Source organism: Cheilinus undulatus, linkage group 23 (assembly GCF_018320785.1).
Source record: "Cheilinus undulatus linkage group 23, ASM1832078v1, whole genome shotgun sequence".
In the NCBI taxonomy this organism is placed as follows: domain Eukaryota; kingdom Metazoa; phylum Chordata; class Actinopteri; order Labriformes; family Labridae; genus Cheilinus; species Cheilinus undulatus.
In genome coordinates, this window is record NC_054887.1 from 1,797,854 (window position 1) to 1,813,954 (window position 16,101).

Below are 16,101 nucleotides of genomic sequence, written 5' to 3' on the forward strand. Positions count from 1 at the left end.
TATCAGAGCTGCATCCGTATTATTAGAACTGTTAAAATGGACTGTTTTCAGAATCCCATGATGCAGAGTTTTCCAAAGTTGCCCTTTACATGCATGCGTTCCTGTACCTGGTCCTGCTGCTGCTTGGCCAGCTCCATCTGCTGCCTCTGCTTCTCCATCTGTGAGGCAGCCAGCTTCTTCTGCTCCTCGTGGGCCGCCAGGAGCTGCTCCCTCAGGCTGCTCAACTGGCCGATCATGCCCATAAGCTGGCGCTCTTTCTCTGCAAGACTGTCTGGAGTACCTATAAGGCAAGAGAGGGGAGAGGGGATGAGGGGTTAAAGGTGACACTAAAGCACTTAGAAGGCAAATGTGTAACCATTTAAAATGAATGGATGAGCTGTTTTCACATCTCAATAAATACCAATACAATAACTTTATTGAGTGTGCATTGGATTATTGTATAACTACTAAAATAATATTACTGTGTTACAAACCATTAAGTGATAACAGTCTATACACCACTTCAAAGGAAATTTCAGTGTTTTTGGAGTTTAATCATATGAGGTACCTAGCAGCAAGGCGGCCCATAAGGGGGAGAGAGGTGAGCTTTCTGGGGCCCAGCCAAACTGAGGGGCCCATGGAGGTCAGCAAAATCATGGTCCATTCTAAAGTTACGCTAACAATAATTTATTCCTAACTTGAATAATAACCACTCTTATCAAAGCAACAGAAAAATGACCATTATTTATTTATGCTTCAGTACAATTCTTCCATTTGTTAAAATGTAAACCTATTTCCCTTTAACAGAATTACCTTTTTATTGGTGATGTTAGCATTGTGGATGTGCACACTGAGCTAAAGGATTAGGATTGTTAGGCCAGACTTCATAGCAAGGACATAATATGCACAAATGTCAGGATGCAAGAAAATTAAGTAGAAGAAACTGAGACATCTCTTTGGAAATGAACAAAATGACAATGAATAGAGCCAAAAAACGGGATAAAAGTGGCAAAACGAAGTTGCAAAAATGTGCAAAAAGTGGCAAAACATGATAAAGATGGAAAAATATGGATAAAACGGGTAGAAGTAGCGAAAATAGGTAAAAACGAATGAAAAGGGTCTAACATGAGCAAAATGGTGGAAAAAGTGGCAAAAAGATGAAGAAAAGATGGGAGAAGAGTGGCAAAAATGGGCAGAAGGGACAACAATGGGCAAGAAAGTTGCAAAAACTGGTTAAAAAATGGCATTATGGGGCAAAAAATGGCATATATGGGAAAAAAAAACAGCAAAAAGGCAAAAAATACAAAAAGGATAGTAGGCAATTTAGCTCCAGTTTGGGCTGAACAATTTGGGAAAATAATCTAATTGTGATTTTTTTCCTCAGTATTGCGATTTGATAAGGGATTATTTGTGAAGACTGTGATTGACTGTCGACCAGTCCAGGGTGTACCCCACCTCTTGCCCAATGCCAGCTAGGATAGGCTCAAGCCCCCCCCCCCCCACCCCCCACCCCCCCCAACAGGATAAGTGGTATAGAAAATGGATGGCTGGATTATTTCTGAAGTTCCTCATCTTTTGTATTTTCCAACAAACATAAGCATTTAATCATTCTATATTAAAACCATCACAATATAAGATTACAAAAGGGCTGAACTATTTTGAAAAAATAACTTATTATGATGATTTTGACTCGTATTGCAAATCAGATATGAGTTCTTGTATTGAGGGGAGAGATCATTTTTATATCGTTTTCATATTCAATACAAAAAAAACGTACAAAAATTAAGAAACTATGATTTTTTGAAAACTCTAAAAAAACTGCACTTAAGTGATTGCCTGATATTTAATGCATACCGTCTCTGCTGCAGAAAAAAACAAAAATGTTAATCTGGTATTATCGCACCTTCTGCAATTTGAAACTTGCAGCTGGCCACATTGCGATTTCATCTAATTTGCAATTATTTGCCTAGCCCTAGTTCCAACTAAGGGCAAAAAAGTTTTTAAAAAATTGGGTGAAATGGAGCAAAAAGCTGTGGCAATAATGGACAGAGAAAAAGGTGAAACGGGTTAAAAAGTAGCACAAATAATTCCAACATGATTATCTTTTCAGCTCCAACAGTCGGGAACTGTTAGCACCAATGCTACTGATCCAACACAAATACATTAATATCATCAATAAATCATAACCGGGGAGGGCCCATTCTCTGGGTTTTTAGGGGCCCAGCCAAATCTGTGAGCTGGCCTGCCTAGCAGTAGTAGAGGAATTAGCCTCCTGTTATTTCAGTGAGTGTGGCTCCTTTAAGAAGAACTCACTGGTTGTACTGGCTAGAAAGCTAGGCTATACAGATGGGTACAGTTTCTCCGTGATTTTAGTGAGTTTTTAGGACAAAATAAAATGCTCCAACATTTTTTAGTAGTGCATACGTTTGAGCCAACGTTGTTTTATGGCCTGTTTTTTTACCAAAACCCCAATAAGTTCAGTGGAGAAACTGTACCCATCTGTTACTCTGTAGCCTAGCTTCCTGGCTGTACTAGCCAGTCATTTTAAAGGAGCAATGCTCACTAAAATCACTGGAGGCTAATACCACTGCTACGTACCTCATACGACTCAACTTTCAAAATACTTATCAGCCCTTTAAGGGTTAATACTGCTGCTAATGTGAGAAAGCCCACAATGTCAAAACTACACCAAACTGAGGAGTTGTGCTGGGCTTTTCTTCTTTGCGAAATGCTCATGCCTATCTTGAGGCCAGAAAAGATCGTGGGGGTGAGGTGAGAGGTCAGAAGCGTGAAGGAAAAGGGCATAGGAGGAAGGAACAACAAAGCAGTGTAGAGCGATCGTGGCTTGTTGGTTGGTCTAATATATGACTGGTGAGGGGTTTGAGCAGCAGGAGGGAGAGGGCACGTCAACAGGAGTGCTTGGTAAAAGCTGGTGTGTGTGCTGCAGAGTTGTAAAACCAGATGTTGACTTATTCTGCAAGGCACAGAAGGCCAGCGCTGATTACTTGAGTCCCATCCATCACTGCCTTTATTGCCTTATTGAAATAAAGAAAATAAATCTGGCTGAGGAAACATTTGTACACAGGGAAAATGTGGCGGCAAAACAAATGTACGATCTGAGCCAGATTCATATGTTAACAAACAAAATAAATATTCCGCCAGGTTTGTAAATTTACATTTCTTGCAAAACTTGAAGCAAAATTAAATTTAATTTGATTGCTGCTGAATTCTGGGTAAACTTGGAGCTATCAGGCTGTGTTTTATGAAAGCATGTGTGTGAGGGGAAAAAAGAGAAGGAGTGTGTGTCTGGTCTGTGTTTACCCTGCAGTCAGCCAACCTCCTGCTCACATTTAGCATGGCCTGACCTTTGACCTCTTAGATCCTGACATACCAGCTCCATTACACACACACACACACAATTACACAAACACTTCCACACAAGGTCTAAATCATTCACCAGGATGTAGTTAGAGAGAGGCACACCGAGGTACAATCAGTCTGTGCTCCGGCGCCCATGTCTGGTCATATGTACTAATGTTTGCCTACATGATTTTTGGTGTGTGTGTGTGTGTGTGTGGAGGAGCACAATCCCTCATTGTTCTTCAGCTGCTACCTTTAACAGGGCCACATTCCTGCGCCAGTCAAACCAGATGAGGAAGAGAGAAAGAGGGAGAAAGAGAGGAAAGGAAAAGAGAGAGAACAACAGGGGGGAGAGAGGGAGAGGAGACGAGGAGTCACGGCTGCTGACCTGCCCTTTGACCGCTCAGGAAGGTGAGAGTCATCCATTTGTACGCCCTGTTGGTAGCGCCCGTCTCACGCCACCCCCGATACTCCCCTACAACTGCCCACCATCACCCCCTCCTGCTCCTTCACTTCCCCCCGCACTTCATCCATCCGCCAACAATGAACAATAAAGGCAACTGTCGGGAGCGCTGGCCGCTGGAAAAATAAACACGCCGCTGTCCTAACTCACAGACCCACCTTTGTAGAGGCAGTAATGTGTGTGTGTGCCTGAGTGTGTAGTCAAAGCTGACCAAGACAAGAAAGGGCCTTGTGTTAAAAACGTTAGCCCGCTCAAATGGGGGATGAAGGGTTGAGGAGGAGGGAGAAAAAGGATAAGGGGGGGTTGCAAAGGTGAAACGATGGATCAAAGGGGCTTCTTGTTGGGGTTAACCCCCCTCTAACACGCACCCACAGGCACATGCACACATTCAGACAGTGGAATTGGGGCACTCCTGTGTAAAAATAGTGATTTTCTCTGGAGGTGGGCATTCTTTAACCAGCGTCCACGACAGTTAGCTTGTGAAAACGAAGACAACCGCTTGATTCTTCTTCTACAAGCTGTTCTCAATCCCCCTCTCAGCTGTGGATCCTTTATCAGTAAACTAGAGTATTTGCAGAAGAAGACGAATCCAAGAAAACAACACGCTAACTGAGACGGGATTTAGCTGACTCTCCAAAGTGTATACGAGCTGCCCGCTCTTTCCTTCCTCCTTCAGTCCCATTCAGACTCTGAGAATTTCAGCAGTCACCCCATAAATCACCTCATGTTGGCTCGTTTCCTCAGACGCTGCTAGGCGGGCAGGTGGATCAATAACTGGTTTCCTCCATCGGTTTAAACACATTCCTCCTTAGGCAGATTGCTACGCCCTGTGCTTACCTACAATCACACTGAACCAACACCAGCTCCCTCTCTTTTTCCCCCTCATTCACTCTTGTGCGTGGTGTAATTAACCAATTTGTAACAATGTAATACTTGTCACTGTGTTAGCGGTGCTAATTAATGACCCCCGCTGTACTGATAACTCCCCCTGGTAAGGATGGAGGAGCAGGGATGAGACGGCTGGAGGCAGGGAGGAGAGGGAGGAGGAGCAGGAGAGGAGAGGACGATGTGAGTGGACAGGAGCTGACAGACTGGAGGTATGAGGATGCATTTATACAAGATAACCTAATAACTGTGAATAATCAAATTAAGATAATAGTAAGGTAACAACATTAAGCTTTGATTAAAGCTAGATGGTTTGCAGTAACCTCATTTTCCCAGTGGCTGCTCGAGTTTACAGAATTCAGCTGATAACATTTTTGTACAAACAAATACTTCCTCTTGTTGTGTTTACTTGAAGATTTAAAAAAGCTTAATTTCTAGGTTTATTTCTAACGTTATAAAAACTTCACTAAACTTGTTTGTGCCACAGCAAACTTGTTTGGTATCACTGTTTCCCATCAAGTACTTCTAAAGACACCAAAGTTGCCAAATCATCTTTAAATCACCGTACATCAGCCCCCCCCACCGGGGCGGCGGGGGGGGGGGGGGCTGATAACCCGGGCCCACAATAGGGACGGGCCCTAGGGAGACTGCTATGATACGTGTTTTTATTTACTTTTTCTTAGTAATAATAGTCATTTTAAACTCAAAAGCTGAAATTTGTATTAACTAGAGTGAAATAAAATACAGGTGGAGGACTGGTCCTCCCTCCAAAATTTCCAAATGTTATAGTCCAGCGCTGCTAAATAATGCAAGTAAACTTAAGTAAATTTAACCACTGTAAAAATATTGCTCATAAATCCTTAAATTATGGTTCAAAAATCAATTTCAATGCATAGATGTTTGTAAAACTGATGCAACATTTGTTGCTTGGCTAGCCAGTTAAGGAGGCCTTTGTAATATTTTTTCTGGGGCCCAAAATTTCTATCTACGCCCCTGCTGACTGCACATAATATTTTTACATATTATTTAATATGCAGTTTCCTCACATCTTTGTTACAATGATGAAATAACTTCAGCTAAAGTAGAGTAGAAAAGTTTTAAATGTAAAAAAATACAGTTATAGGTTATTTAAAAGATAAAACTTGTGACCAATGTTCATTTTGTCGACTGAAACTATGACAAAAATGTTCATCCACAGCCTTTTTTCCAGAAGAAAAACTAGACTAAGACTAACAAAGATAGATCTGTGATGACTAAAACTAGACTAAGACTAACAAAGATAGATCTGTGATGACTAAAACTAGACTAAGACTAACAAAGATAGATCTGTGATGACTAAAACTAGACTAAGACTAACAAAGATAGATCTGTGATGACTAAAACTAGACTAAGACTAACAAAGATAGATCTGTGATGACTAAAACTAGACTAAGACTAACAAAGATAGATCTGTGATGACTAAAACTAGACTAAGACTAACAAAGATAGATCTGTGATGACTAAAACTAGACTAAGACTAACAAAGATAGATCTGTGATGACTAAAACTAGACTAAGACTAACAAAGATAGATCTGTGATGACTAAAACTAGACTAAGACTAACAAAGATAGATCTGTGATGACTAAAACTAGACTAAGACTAACAAAGATAGATCTGTGATGACTAAAACTAGACTAAGACTAACAAAGATAGATCTGTGATGACTAAAACTAGACTAAGACTAACAAAGATAGATCTGTGATGACTAAAACTAGACTAAGACTAACAAAGATAGATCTGTGATGACTAAAACTAGATTAAGACTAACAAAGATAGATCTGTGATGACTAAAACTAGACTAAGACTAACAAAGATAGATCTGTGATGACTAAAACTAGACTAAGACTAACAAAGATAGATCTGTGATGACTAAAACTAGACTAAGACTAACAAAGATAGATCTGTGATGACTACAACTAGATTAAGACTACCAAAGATAGATCTGTGATGACTAAAACTAGATTAAGACTAACAAAGATAGATCTGTGATGACTAAAACTAGATTAAGACTAACAAAGATAGATCTGTGATGACTAAAACTAGACTAAGACTAACAAAGATAGATCTGTGATGACTAAAACTAGACTAAGACTAACAAAGATAGATCTGTGATGACTGAAACTAGACTAAGACTAACAAAGATAGATCTGTGATGACTAAAACTAGACTAAGACTAACAAAGATAGATCTGTGATGACTGAAACTAGACTAAGACTAACAAAGATAGATCTGTGATGACTAAAACTAGACTAAGACTAACAAAGATAGATCTGTGATGACTGAAACTGACAAAAAGTAAGTTTCATTTTTTTTCTAGATGACTAAAATTACACTAAAATGTAATGTAGTTTTCGTCAGATATTCAAAATCTGTTATATTTCTCCACTGAGGATAAATCTGTCAAAAAGCATTTGTATCTATTCTGTCTCTCAGCTGTAGAAAGCAGAGACCCCAGGTTTGGTAGAGTGCAGAGAACACACTACCATGATTTGGTACCAGATTTAGGCAAGAAAATAAATGCTTGGACTAAAAGTAAAGACTAAAATGTGAGGACTTTTATGGACTAAAACTAAAAAGGATTAACCTTGCAAAGCAGATGGAGTCGCCCGTTTCCGTGTTTCTCACCAGTGAATCCATCTTGCAAAGCTCCCATCTGAACAGTTCGGGCCCAGTTAGAAAGTCACAGGACCAATCAGCAACGAGGGGCAGTACTCTCAGGCGCGGCGGAGTCGCCACGTAAGCAAGCAGCACCAAGAGGCCAGTGCAATAATGGCAGAAAAGATTAGTGTGGACGCTGCTAAAGTACCAGTTTTATCACAACTTGACATTTCTTTGTTAAAGAAGAACAAAGAACAGCAGTGAGTTGTTTTCTTTTCAAAAACGACAAAAGTCGTGTACTGACATGTCTACAGTCGCCATGGTTTGCGTTATTCTTCGGTAGCTGCGCATGCACACCTCAGTCGAGGCTACGTAACGTGCTCTGTTGCTCTGATCGTCCTGAAAAGATGTGACAGACAGAATCACACTCTGAGTTTTTTCACAGCCTCTGCCCTTTCCCAAATGCTTAGTATTGAAGGTTTTTCAGATGGATATGTGAAACACATCCATCTGGCATGTCAGGTTAAAAAAGGATAGGAATGACTAAAATGTGACTAAAACTGAGAGGCATTAAATCAAAGACTATGACTGAGACTAAAATCAAAAATAGCTGCCAAAATTATCACTGTGACCATCATAAATCTGACTCAGTGATGCTGACTGACAGAGAGATGTGAATCTTTAAGTATCGAGATTTTATTCTGATTCTGGGATCACGATTCGATTCAAACCGATTCCTGATTCATAATGTGTTTCCTATTTTTCACGAAGTGGTGATCATTTCTGTTGTGTTATTTTTTGACGTTAAAAAGCTTCATAAAATGTGCTCAGAATAATGCTTTTTTAGCATACTTGTAGGTATTTTTAAATCAACTAATTACAATAATAACAAAGAAAATAGTCATTTGTTCTTAAATTGCATTTCAAATATTTAAATTTGACTCAAATGTGTGGGTTTAAGCAGGAAACGTATTTATCAGAAACTCGTCAGCAGAAAAACAGGATCATAAATCTAAAGCCTTCACTGTTGACGATGCTGTAGGAGAGCAGGTGTTATGTTTTAATCAGTGACTGTGTTAACTGGTGATTTTCAGCTGAAAATGTCAGCCGTTATTCTAGTTACAACACTGTTTAAACGCTTAACATTTTCTGTTATGTCTAAGATATGCTTATTGAAAACTTAACAGTGTGTTATTAACCTAGACGCACTGGTATAGTCACTAGTTAACACGGTCACTCAGTTAACCGCAACACCGGACACTGACATGAAACCAAACCTTAGATGCTGTTGTTTTTATTGTCCATGCTGGTCAGCAGTTGTAGCTGATATTCACACCAGGTGAGCGTGTCAGTTTGGTGTGAATTCTTTGAACCGTTCCTGAAGCAGACTACATTACTTTAGTTTAGCACAGTCAGCAGGATCATCAGGTCAGACTTCCTTATACCTGGGATCTTAGAATCCACAAGGAAGTCTTAAAACTTTCCTTTTGGGAAAACAGAACTAGCTGAGTAGCTCAGGGCTCTATAGACAGTAAATGTGTCAGACACAGTGCTGTTAACATTATTGATTCAAAGAGCTAGCCATGCTAATGCTAACAGCGCCTGCAGCACATGAATACTTGCAGCAGGTCTGCAGCTGAAAATACACTCAGGATGTAATAACTACATTTAAAAATTTCCATCCTTGGAAATTTTGCACTGTTCAGAATTGTAGACGTTAATATATGTTATTCTGATGTTAACATTGCAGATGTATCATCATCATCATGTGAGTATGCAGTCACAGTTGGAGCCATGTCTGCAATAAATGAGGATGAAAAAAGTGGAGAAGAATCAAAACTATACATGAAGAACTTCCACTGAAAATAAAAAAAAAGCTTTTAAATTTTCTTAAGAACAGTTACGGTGTTAGGAAGTGCTCATATTTAAGTAGTTGTACCTGGTCTGGGAAACATGTGGTATCTGAAAGTCCCCAGGTAAATCACCTACTGCTCTTACATGAACAGTTTGACAGAGGAAGAGTGTGCCACAGACTTAAGCACCTATGCCTGGATTCATAATAATAAGGTTAAAGGTTATATCCTAACCCTACTGTATTCTTCACTAGACTGACACTGAAGTGCCCAATCCCATTTGGATAAAAACATGTAAAATTATGATGAATCCTCCAAATATGTTAAAATCAGCAGGATCACATGTGAGGGAGAAACTCGTCTCATTTCTGCATAGGCTTCCTCCGACTATGAAGGATGGTAACTGTACGTGTCCCAAGCCAAACCTGCACCCTAGTGACTCAGAGCATCAGCTCCCAGTGGACCGGCTCTCAGCACTCCTCTGACCCCCTCCCATATTTGAAAACGGAAATATTGGCAGGTACGTGATAGATAGTAACATATTGTAGGGATGCATTCTAGAAGTACCAGTTCTGTGTGTTTTGCTATGTGAACCGCATGGGGTCTTTTACCACAGCAGTGGGAGGCGGGGGCTCCACAAAAAGCTTCTCAATGGAATTCGATGGGAGAAAAAAGTCACTGAAAACAGACGCATGCATCCACATTTAAAAACACAGCCTTAACAGAACCGCTTGTCTTTAATTACATTTCCCTCCATTATTCTTAAGGCATGAGAACAGGCCGGTTCTGTTACGTAAGCACCGTCTCAGACACACACTGATTCAACTTTCAAGGACAAATTTAAATGCACATTCACTACACACTCTCAAACATAGTTCAGATATTTCTCCCCAGCTGTGGGTGTGTGGTGCGCCATGCGGGACGCCCCTACACAGAAATGTCAGCACAGCAGGGAGCTGGGAAAAAGGGGTTTGATCAATAGAGCCCCCTTCTCGACGGCCACGCTGCTCTGCAAGGCTCTTTGATTACATATTGCTTTGCCTCCTAATGAAGCTCAATTACTGGAGGAGAACGGCAGCTTTGCCCTGGAGTTAGGCGGAATAATAGCCAGAATCTTCCACCTCTTTCCTCGTTCTCGCTCTGTCTCTCAGGCTGATTCCTGCTCCGGCATATTCACAGCGCTGCGGCTCTCTTGTTCTCTTTTTTGTTTCAATTCCTGCCCTCTGTCCTGCCCTGACTGTCTCACTCACAGATGTTAAGAAGGGTTGATGTGGATAAAATGGGTGATTAACACTGAGATTAACACAGAGCTCAAGGACTAGCTGAGATGTCAGCGACTGTTTGACATGTTGGCCAAGGTTCAGCTGAGTTCATCTAAGTTCAGGGCAATCACATTTAGCTCATTTTACTTTATTTCCTTTAGAATTAATCCTTGAACCCAGCCTTACTACATCCCCTCTACTGCCAGGCATGAGACCAAACCTTTATATTACCTATCTAGGCGTCTGTATTTTATTGTTATTTACAGTAGTGGTTCTCAACCTTGGGGTCGGGACCCCCTTTGGAGTCACAAGACACTAAGAGGGGGTCTCCAGATTCCCTTAAAAAAAAGAAAAAGAATAATTTAGAATTCCACTGTTGCCACTTTACACTTATTTTCCAAATTTTAGCCAGTTTTCATCATTTTTCCCACACATTTTTGCCATTAACACTTATTTTTGCCATTTAAAACCCTTTCCAATACTTTTTTTCTGCCTGTTTTTGCCACTCCTAAAACAATTCTTGCCACATAAGCCAAATACTGCCTCTGCATATATTAAACAATTTTACAACTTCTTATGCCCAATTTTTCCAATTTTAAGCAAATTTTACTATCTGATATGCCCATTTTTGCCAGTTTGACCAATTTCTGCCAATATCTGCCAATTTTTTTTTCTCGGTCAGCACTTTTTTTACCAGTTTATATTGATTTTTCTTTCCATTCCACCAGATTTTCACCCCTTTATGCAAATTTAAAGCCTTCTCAGCCACTTTCTAATCCCCCATTACGACTATTTATGCCCATTTTTGTCACTGTAACCCATGTTTCCCTTATTTTGGTATTTTTTTGCCATTCTTGTATAATTTTTGCCACTTCTAACCTATTTCTGCTGCTTTTAAGATCCAACTTCACCCCCTTTTCCACCATTTTTTTTGCCATTATTGACCCTTTTTTTTATTTTTAAGCCATTATAATTCCTTTTTTTTTTTCAAAATAGATTTACATTTTTAAGAAGGCTATATACTGCACAAATGATTTAAAAAGATATTTGTTTCATTGATAAGAGTGGTTATTCTTTCCAGGTTAAATATAAATATGGATGTCACAGCTTAACTTTACAATAGACCATGATTCTGCTGACCTCCATGGTCCCCCAGTTTGGCTGGGTCCCAGAAAGCTCTCCCCTTTATCCCCTCTTATGGACGGCCTTGTCTGTACATGACTATTTTTGATTGTGCATGGCTGTGTTGTCTGCACAACCTGAGATTTTGCAGCAAGATTGGAAGTTACATTTGATTTGATTCCTCAAAACCTCATGAGTTTAGTCATCTTGAAAGAGTTAGTGAAGTTTTGCTCTGTCCTCTTAAGTACCATACCTTTAATTTCTCCAATGTGCCCTGAGCCCATGGCCAAAAGTTTATCCTTCCAGTCCTTAGACAACAGCCTCTCAATGCTGGGGGCCTCTGTTAAAGGGAGGGGGTGGTGGGGGGGGTAGAGGAAAAAGAAAGAGAGGGATTCAGTTGGCTGGCCAACATGACAATAAAGCTCATTTAAAGTCCATTTGCTGTAATAAAGGCAGCGGCAGCTCAGCCTAATGGTCGCATCAGCAGGAGAGAGAGGGAGAGAGAGGGAGAGAAAGGTGGAAAGAGAGAAGCTGATAATCGAAAGAGAGGAAATCTGAAGAACAAAAACAAGTGAGCAAAAGGGAAAGAGTGAGAGAGGCAATGCAAGATAGAGAGAGAGAGAGAAGTGGAGGAGAGAGGGAGAGAAAGAGAGAGGCTTTCTCCCTCTCACCTGCTGCTAGAGAATCATTAGCCCTGTGGGCCCTGAGACAAAGAGGGCCTTAATGCACCCGCCACAATGGACACATTATCAGCTCGCGCTTTGTTTTCAACACACACTCCACAGACCCTTACACACACAAACCCCTGCACACACACCAGCAGAATCACTAATTACAACCCTAACCATGGTCACACAGACACACACACACACCAAACAGTGGGGGCAAATGGAAATGTCACACAAGAGAGCAAACACATGCAGAGATTCAATCCTAAATGTGTGCACATATACTGTACGCACTCGCTGATATAACACACAGCCGTGCACGTACAAGTACAGACATGCTGCCATCATCCAGTCACCCTGTTGACTGTTATTAACACGAACAAAGAGGAATGATCAGACAAAGGAAGACTCAAAGTGTGAAGAAAGAGGGTGAGAGAGAAAGAGAGAAGTCTATTTACTGGGAGCCATCTGCACTTGGGATGCGAGGCCTTCCTAAGGAAAGAGGTTTTACACTTTGAGTGCAGGGATTAACCCTATCAGCCAACGCAAACACTCACACTCGAATGCACAAACACCCGCAGAACACACAAGCACATGCATGCAGCACACACACACTCCAGTGAGCACATATAGCTTTATACACACGACGTATGCACACTGGCAACTGCTGACGGCAGGCTTAAAAGTTTGTTGGTGCTCGGATTATTTTTTTTCATAACCACAAGACTGATTTAAGGAAAAGGAAGTCTTAATCTTACTGGTATGAGACAGCTAGCTGGCACACATGAACACACACACAAACATTAATGCTTTAACAGAGAGAGATACGTCCAGTGTGATGAGCCCAACAGCTTAGCAGTAAGCACACCCATGCACACAGGCAACATTTTTCCACCCATCATCCCGACACAAAGGCAATGCTTTCCCAAACTCTCTCTCCTCCATTTTTCTGTGATGGAACAGGGAGATAAGGATGAGGAGCCACCTGGAGATTTTCAGGATTTAAGTGACACACGATGGCACAAAAAGGTGTGCGAGCCTGTCGTGACACACAAGCACAAATCAGTGCAGCGTGCCCTACATACTGTACCTCTGTTTCTGTTTCTATGTGCGCCTACAGTCTCCCCAGAGGCCTGAATCAGGTCCCTTCCTCTGGCTTCAAGACTAGAGCATTCATGGTCCATTGCATACACCGGGCACACAAACAGACACACAAGAGATCAATGCTGAACTTCCACACAGTCCATTTCTCCCCCCTCACTCTTTCCCTCCACCGTCCTTGGATCCTGACTGGTCTGTCCTTGCGTTTTCTCCGCTGCCATCAGCCTGTTAGTCAGCAGTCTGTGCTCCTGATGTGCCCTAGTGCTTTCTGTCAGAGACCATTGTAGCCTCCAAGGAAAAGGTTTGCATCAGGATGAAGACGAGAGCAGAATTGTTTGCAAAATCAGGGAGCAGGGAATGAAACACACGGAGAAGAGGAAAAGACTGTGCTCCTGTGTTTTCTCCCCCCGTGACAGCTGTCTCGCCATCACCCCAACAGGTGCTATTAGCCCCTGGCACCCCCCTCCTCCCCCTCTTTCCCTCTGTCTCTCACTCACATCTCTCCCTCCAGCCCCCTCTCCCTCAACAATGACAGAGGCTTTTAAGCCAAAGAGCTTTGACAAGTGAGAGGGAACAACAAATGGCAGTGTCGCCTGCTCTCTTTCCATTGCACTCCCTCTCTGTCTCCATCTCCTAGTTATTATTTTTATTTATTAACAGGGCTGCAGTTATTGTCCCCAGTGACAGGCCGGGCCACTTTAACTATTAATAAAAGCCAAGAGGCTCTTTCATTGTACGGCGGATGGCAAAATGGGAGGAAATGGGCAAGAGGAGTGGAGACAAGTAGAGAGAAGAGAGGAGAAGATATGAGATGAGAAAAGGGGGCAAGAGGAGAAGAAGAAGAGGGTGAAAGAAGAGCCCATGGCATGCTGCATCTTTACCGTCATTCTGATTGTTGAAATGAGGAAGAAGCAGCGCTGTCAGCTTCAGAAACTACACACAAACCTGTGCCTGAGTTAAAGGTGTGTTTGGCTATCCTGGATCCGTGACTTCACGTGCTTTTTCTCACGCATTAGCCTCTCATCATGGTTGTTTGGGCATTAGACGGTGCATTAGAATACCTCCTACTGCCAAGTGCATTCTGTTGTTTGATTCTCCTCTAAGAATAGGAAATATGGCCGCCATTACCTGAGACTGAAAACAATAACAACTTAGCAGTCTCTGTCCTCTTCTTTTACATTTAAAGATTCAAAAGCTGCAGTCCTGCAGGTTTTAAGCCCTGTTATATTTCCAGAGCTTTCCTATAAGTCACTGTAGCCCATTGTCTATAGCAGCATTACTCAACCGAAGAGCCAAAGAGTTGAAAAATACCTTTGGGTTAAAGTGGCAATAAAAATAAGTTGAAGGGGGAAAAATTGTCAAAAAGCACCCAGGTAGGCATAAAATACCAAAAACTGAGTGAAAAAAAGAAAAAAATGTGGAGAAAAAGTGGCAAAAATTGTCAGAAAGTGGCAAAAACATGACAAAAAATGAGGGAAAAGTGCCTATAATGGGCAAAAAACAGCAAAAGTGGACTGAAAGTAGTAAAAATGGATTAAAAGTGGCAAAAAATGCATATATTTGCAATGAAAATATAAAGACAAAGAGAAAGGTTAACAATAAAAGCCAAGTGTAGAAGTGTGGGAAACAAATGAATTAATGTGACTTGCAAAGAGGTTAAAGTTTTCCTTTTTTAAAGGTTTTCTGGAGGAAAAATATTTCAAATTAAGAAATAAAGAGCCCCAAATCATCATCATCATCATCTTGAGCCACACGAGGCTCAAGAGCCACAATGTAAGTGGTGAAAAGGAGTTAAAGTGGCAATAAAAATAAGTTAAAGGGGGAAAAGCATGAAGGTAGGCATAAAATGCCAAAAACTGGGTGAAAAGTGACAAAAGTGTGGAGAAAAAGTGGCAACAAAGGCAGGAAGTGGTAAAATGTAGTTGAGAAGGGACACAAACATAAGTTTCAGGTGGCATAAATGGTCAAAAAAGTGTCAAAAAAGTGGTATTAAATGGTTGAAAAGTGGCAAAAATAGCAAAAAACAGGATACAAGAGTCAAAAACTGGGGGAAAAGGGGCAAAACCTGGATAATAGTGACAAAAATGGGCAAAAAAAAGAGATGGAGAAGATGTAGCTCTAGAGCCACATGCTAAGTATCACTGATCTTTAGCTACAACCGCTAATTAAGTTTCTTAATAAAAACAGACAGCTCAACACGACACACACAGAGCTACTCCCTCATTCTTCTGGCCAACATGTCTATGTGCGTGTGGTGTGAGGTAAGCGGGTGGAGTTTTGTGCCCACGCAGGGGTGTTGGCTGCATATTTTTTGGGTTGGGTGTTAAGAACAAGGGTAAAGAGGGATACTGGCCTCCCCCTAAAAAACGAAGGGGTGAGGGAATGAACAAAATACATAGTGTGGGAAAGAAGGTGTTCACTTTGAGCCCTTAACCCCTGTTTAAGAGACTTCAACAGAAAAAACAAAGTTGTCACATGACTGAATATTCCATATCAGCCTGTTAAAGGGGTTCAAGGGAAAATTCAAGACAAAAGGTTTGCCTTCGTGGCCTTAAAATCAACATAAATCATCTTTCTTTCTTTTAACTGATCGTTTTGAATATACATTTATGCAGCGTAGTTAATCCCACTGAGGTATTTTCATGCAAAAACATATATTCATCTAAGAGTGGATTCCCATTACAGCCGAGCACGGCTGAGGGGGATTCTGGGAAAAGCAGAGGGAGAAAACGCTGACAATAACTCTGGAATCGTCGGCTATTATCTTGGC

General features: G+C 41.1%; 1 protein-coding gene across 13 annotated transcripts in view; it reads right to left on the reverse strand.

Moving 5' to 3' along the window:
* The window catches only part of sox5 (SRY-box transcription factor 5), a 384,599-nt gene that overhangs the window by 58,275 nt on the left and 310,223 nt on the right, over positions 1-16,101 (reverse strand). For 11 of the 13 annotated variants that reach the window (XM_041780726.1, XM_041780725.1, XM_041780733.1 and 8 more), the window contains 2 exons: positions 11,816-11,902; positions 108-280 (listed from right to left, as the gene is read on the reverse strand). In XM_041780726.1, the coding sequence (XP_041636660.1) occupies positions 108-280; positions 11,816-11,902 (260 nt within the window). The remainder of the gene's footprint in view (positions 1-107; positions 281-11,815; positions 11,903-16,101) is intronic. The other 2 variants (XM_041780731.1, XM_041780728.1) reach the window with 1 other exon arrangement.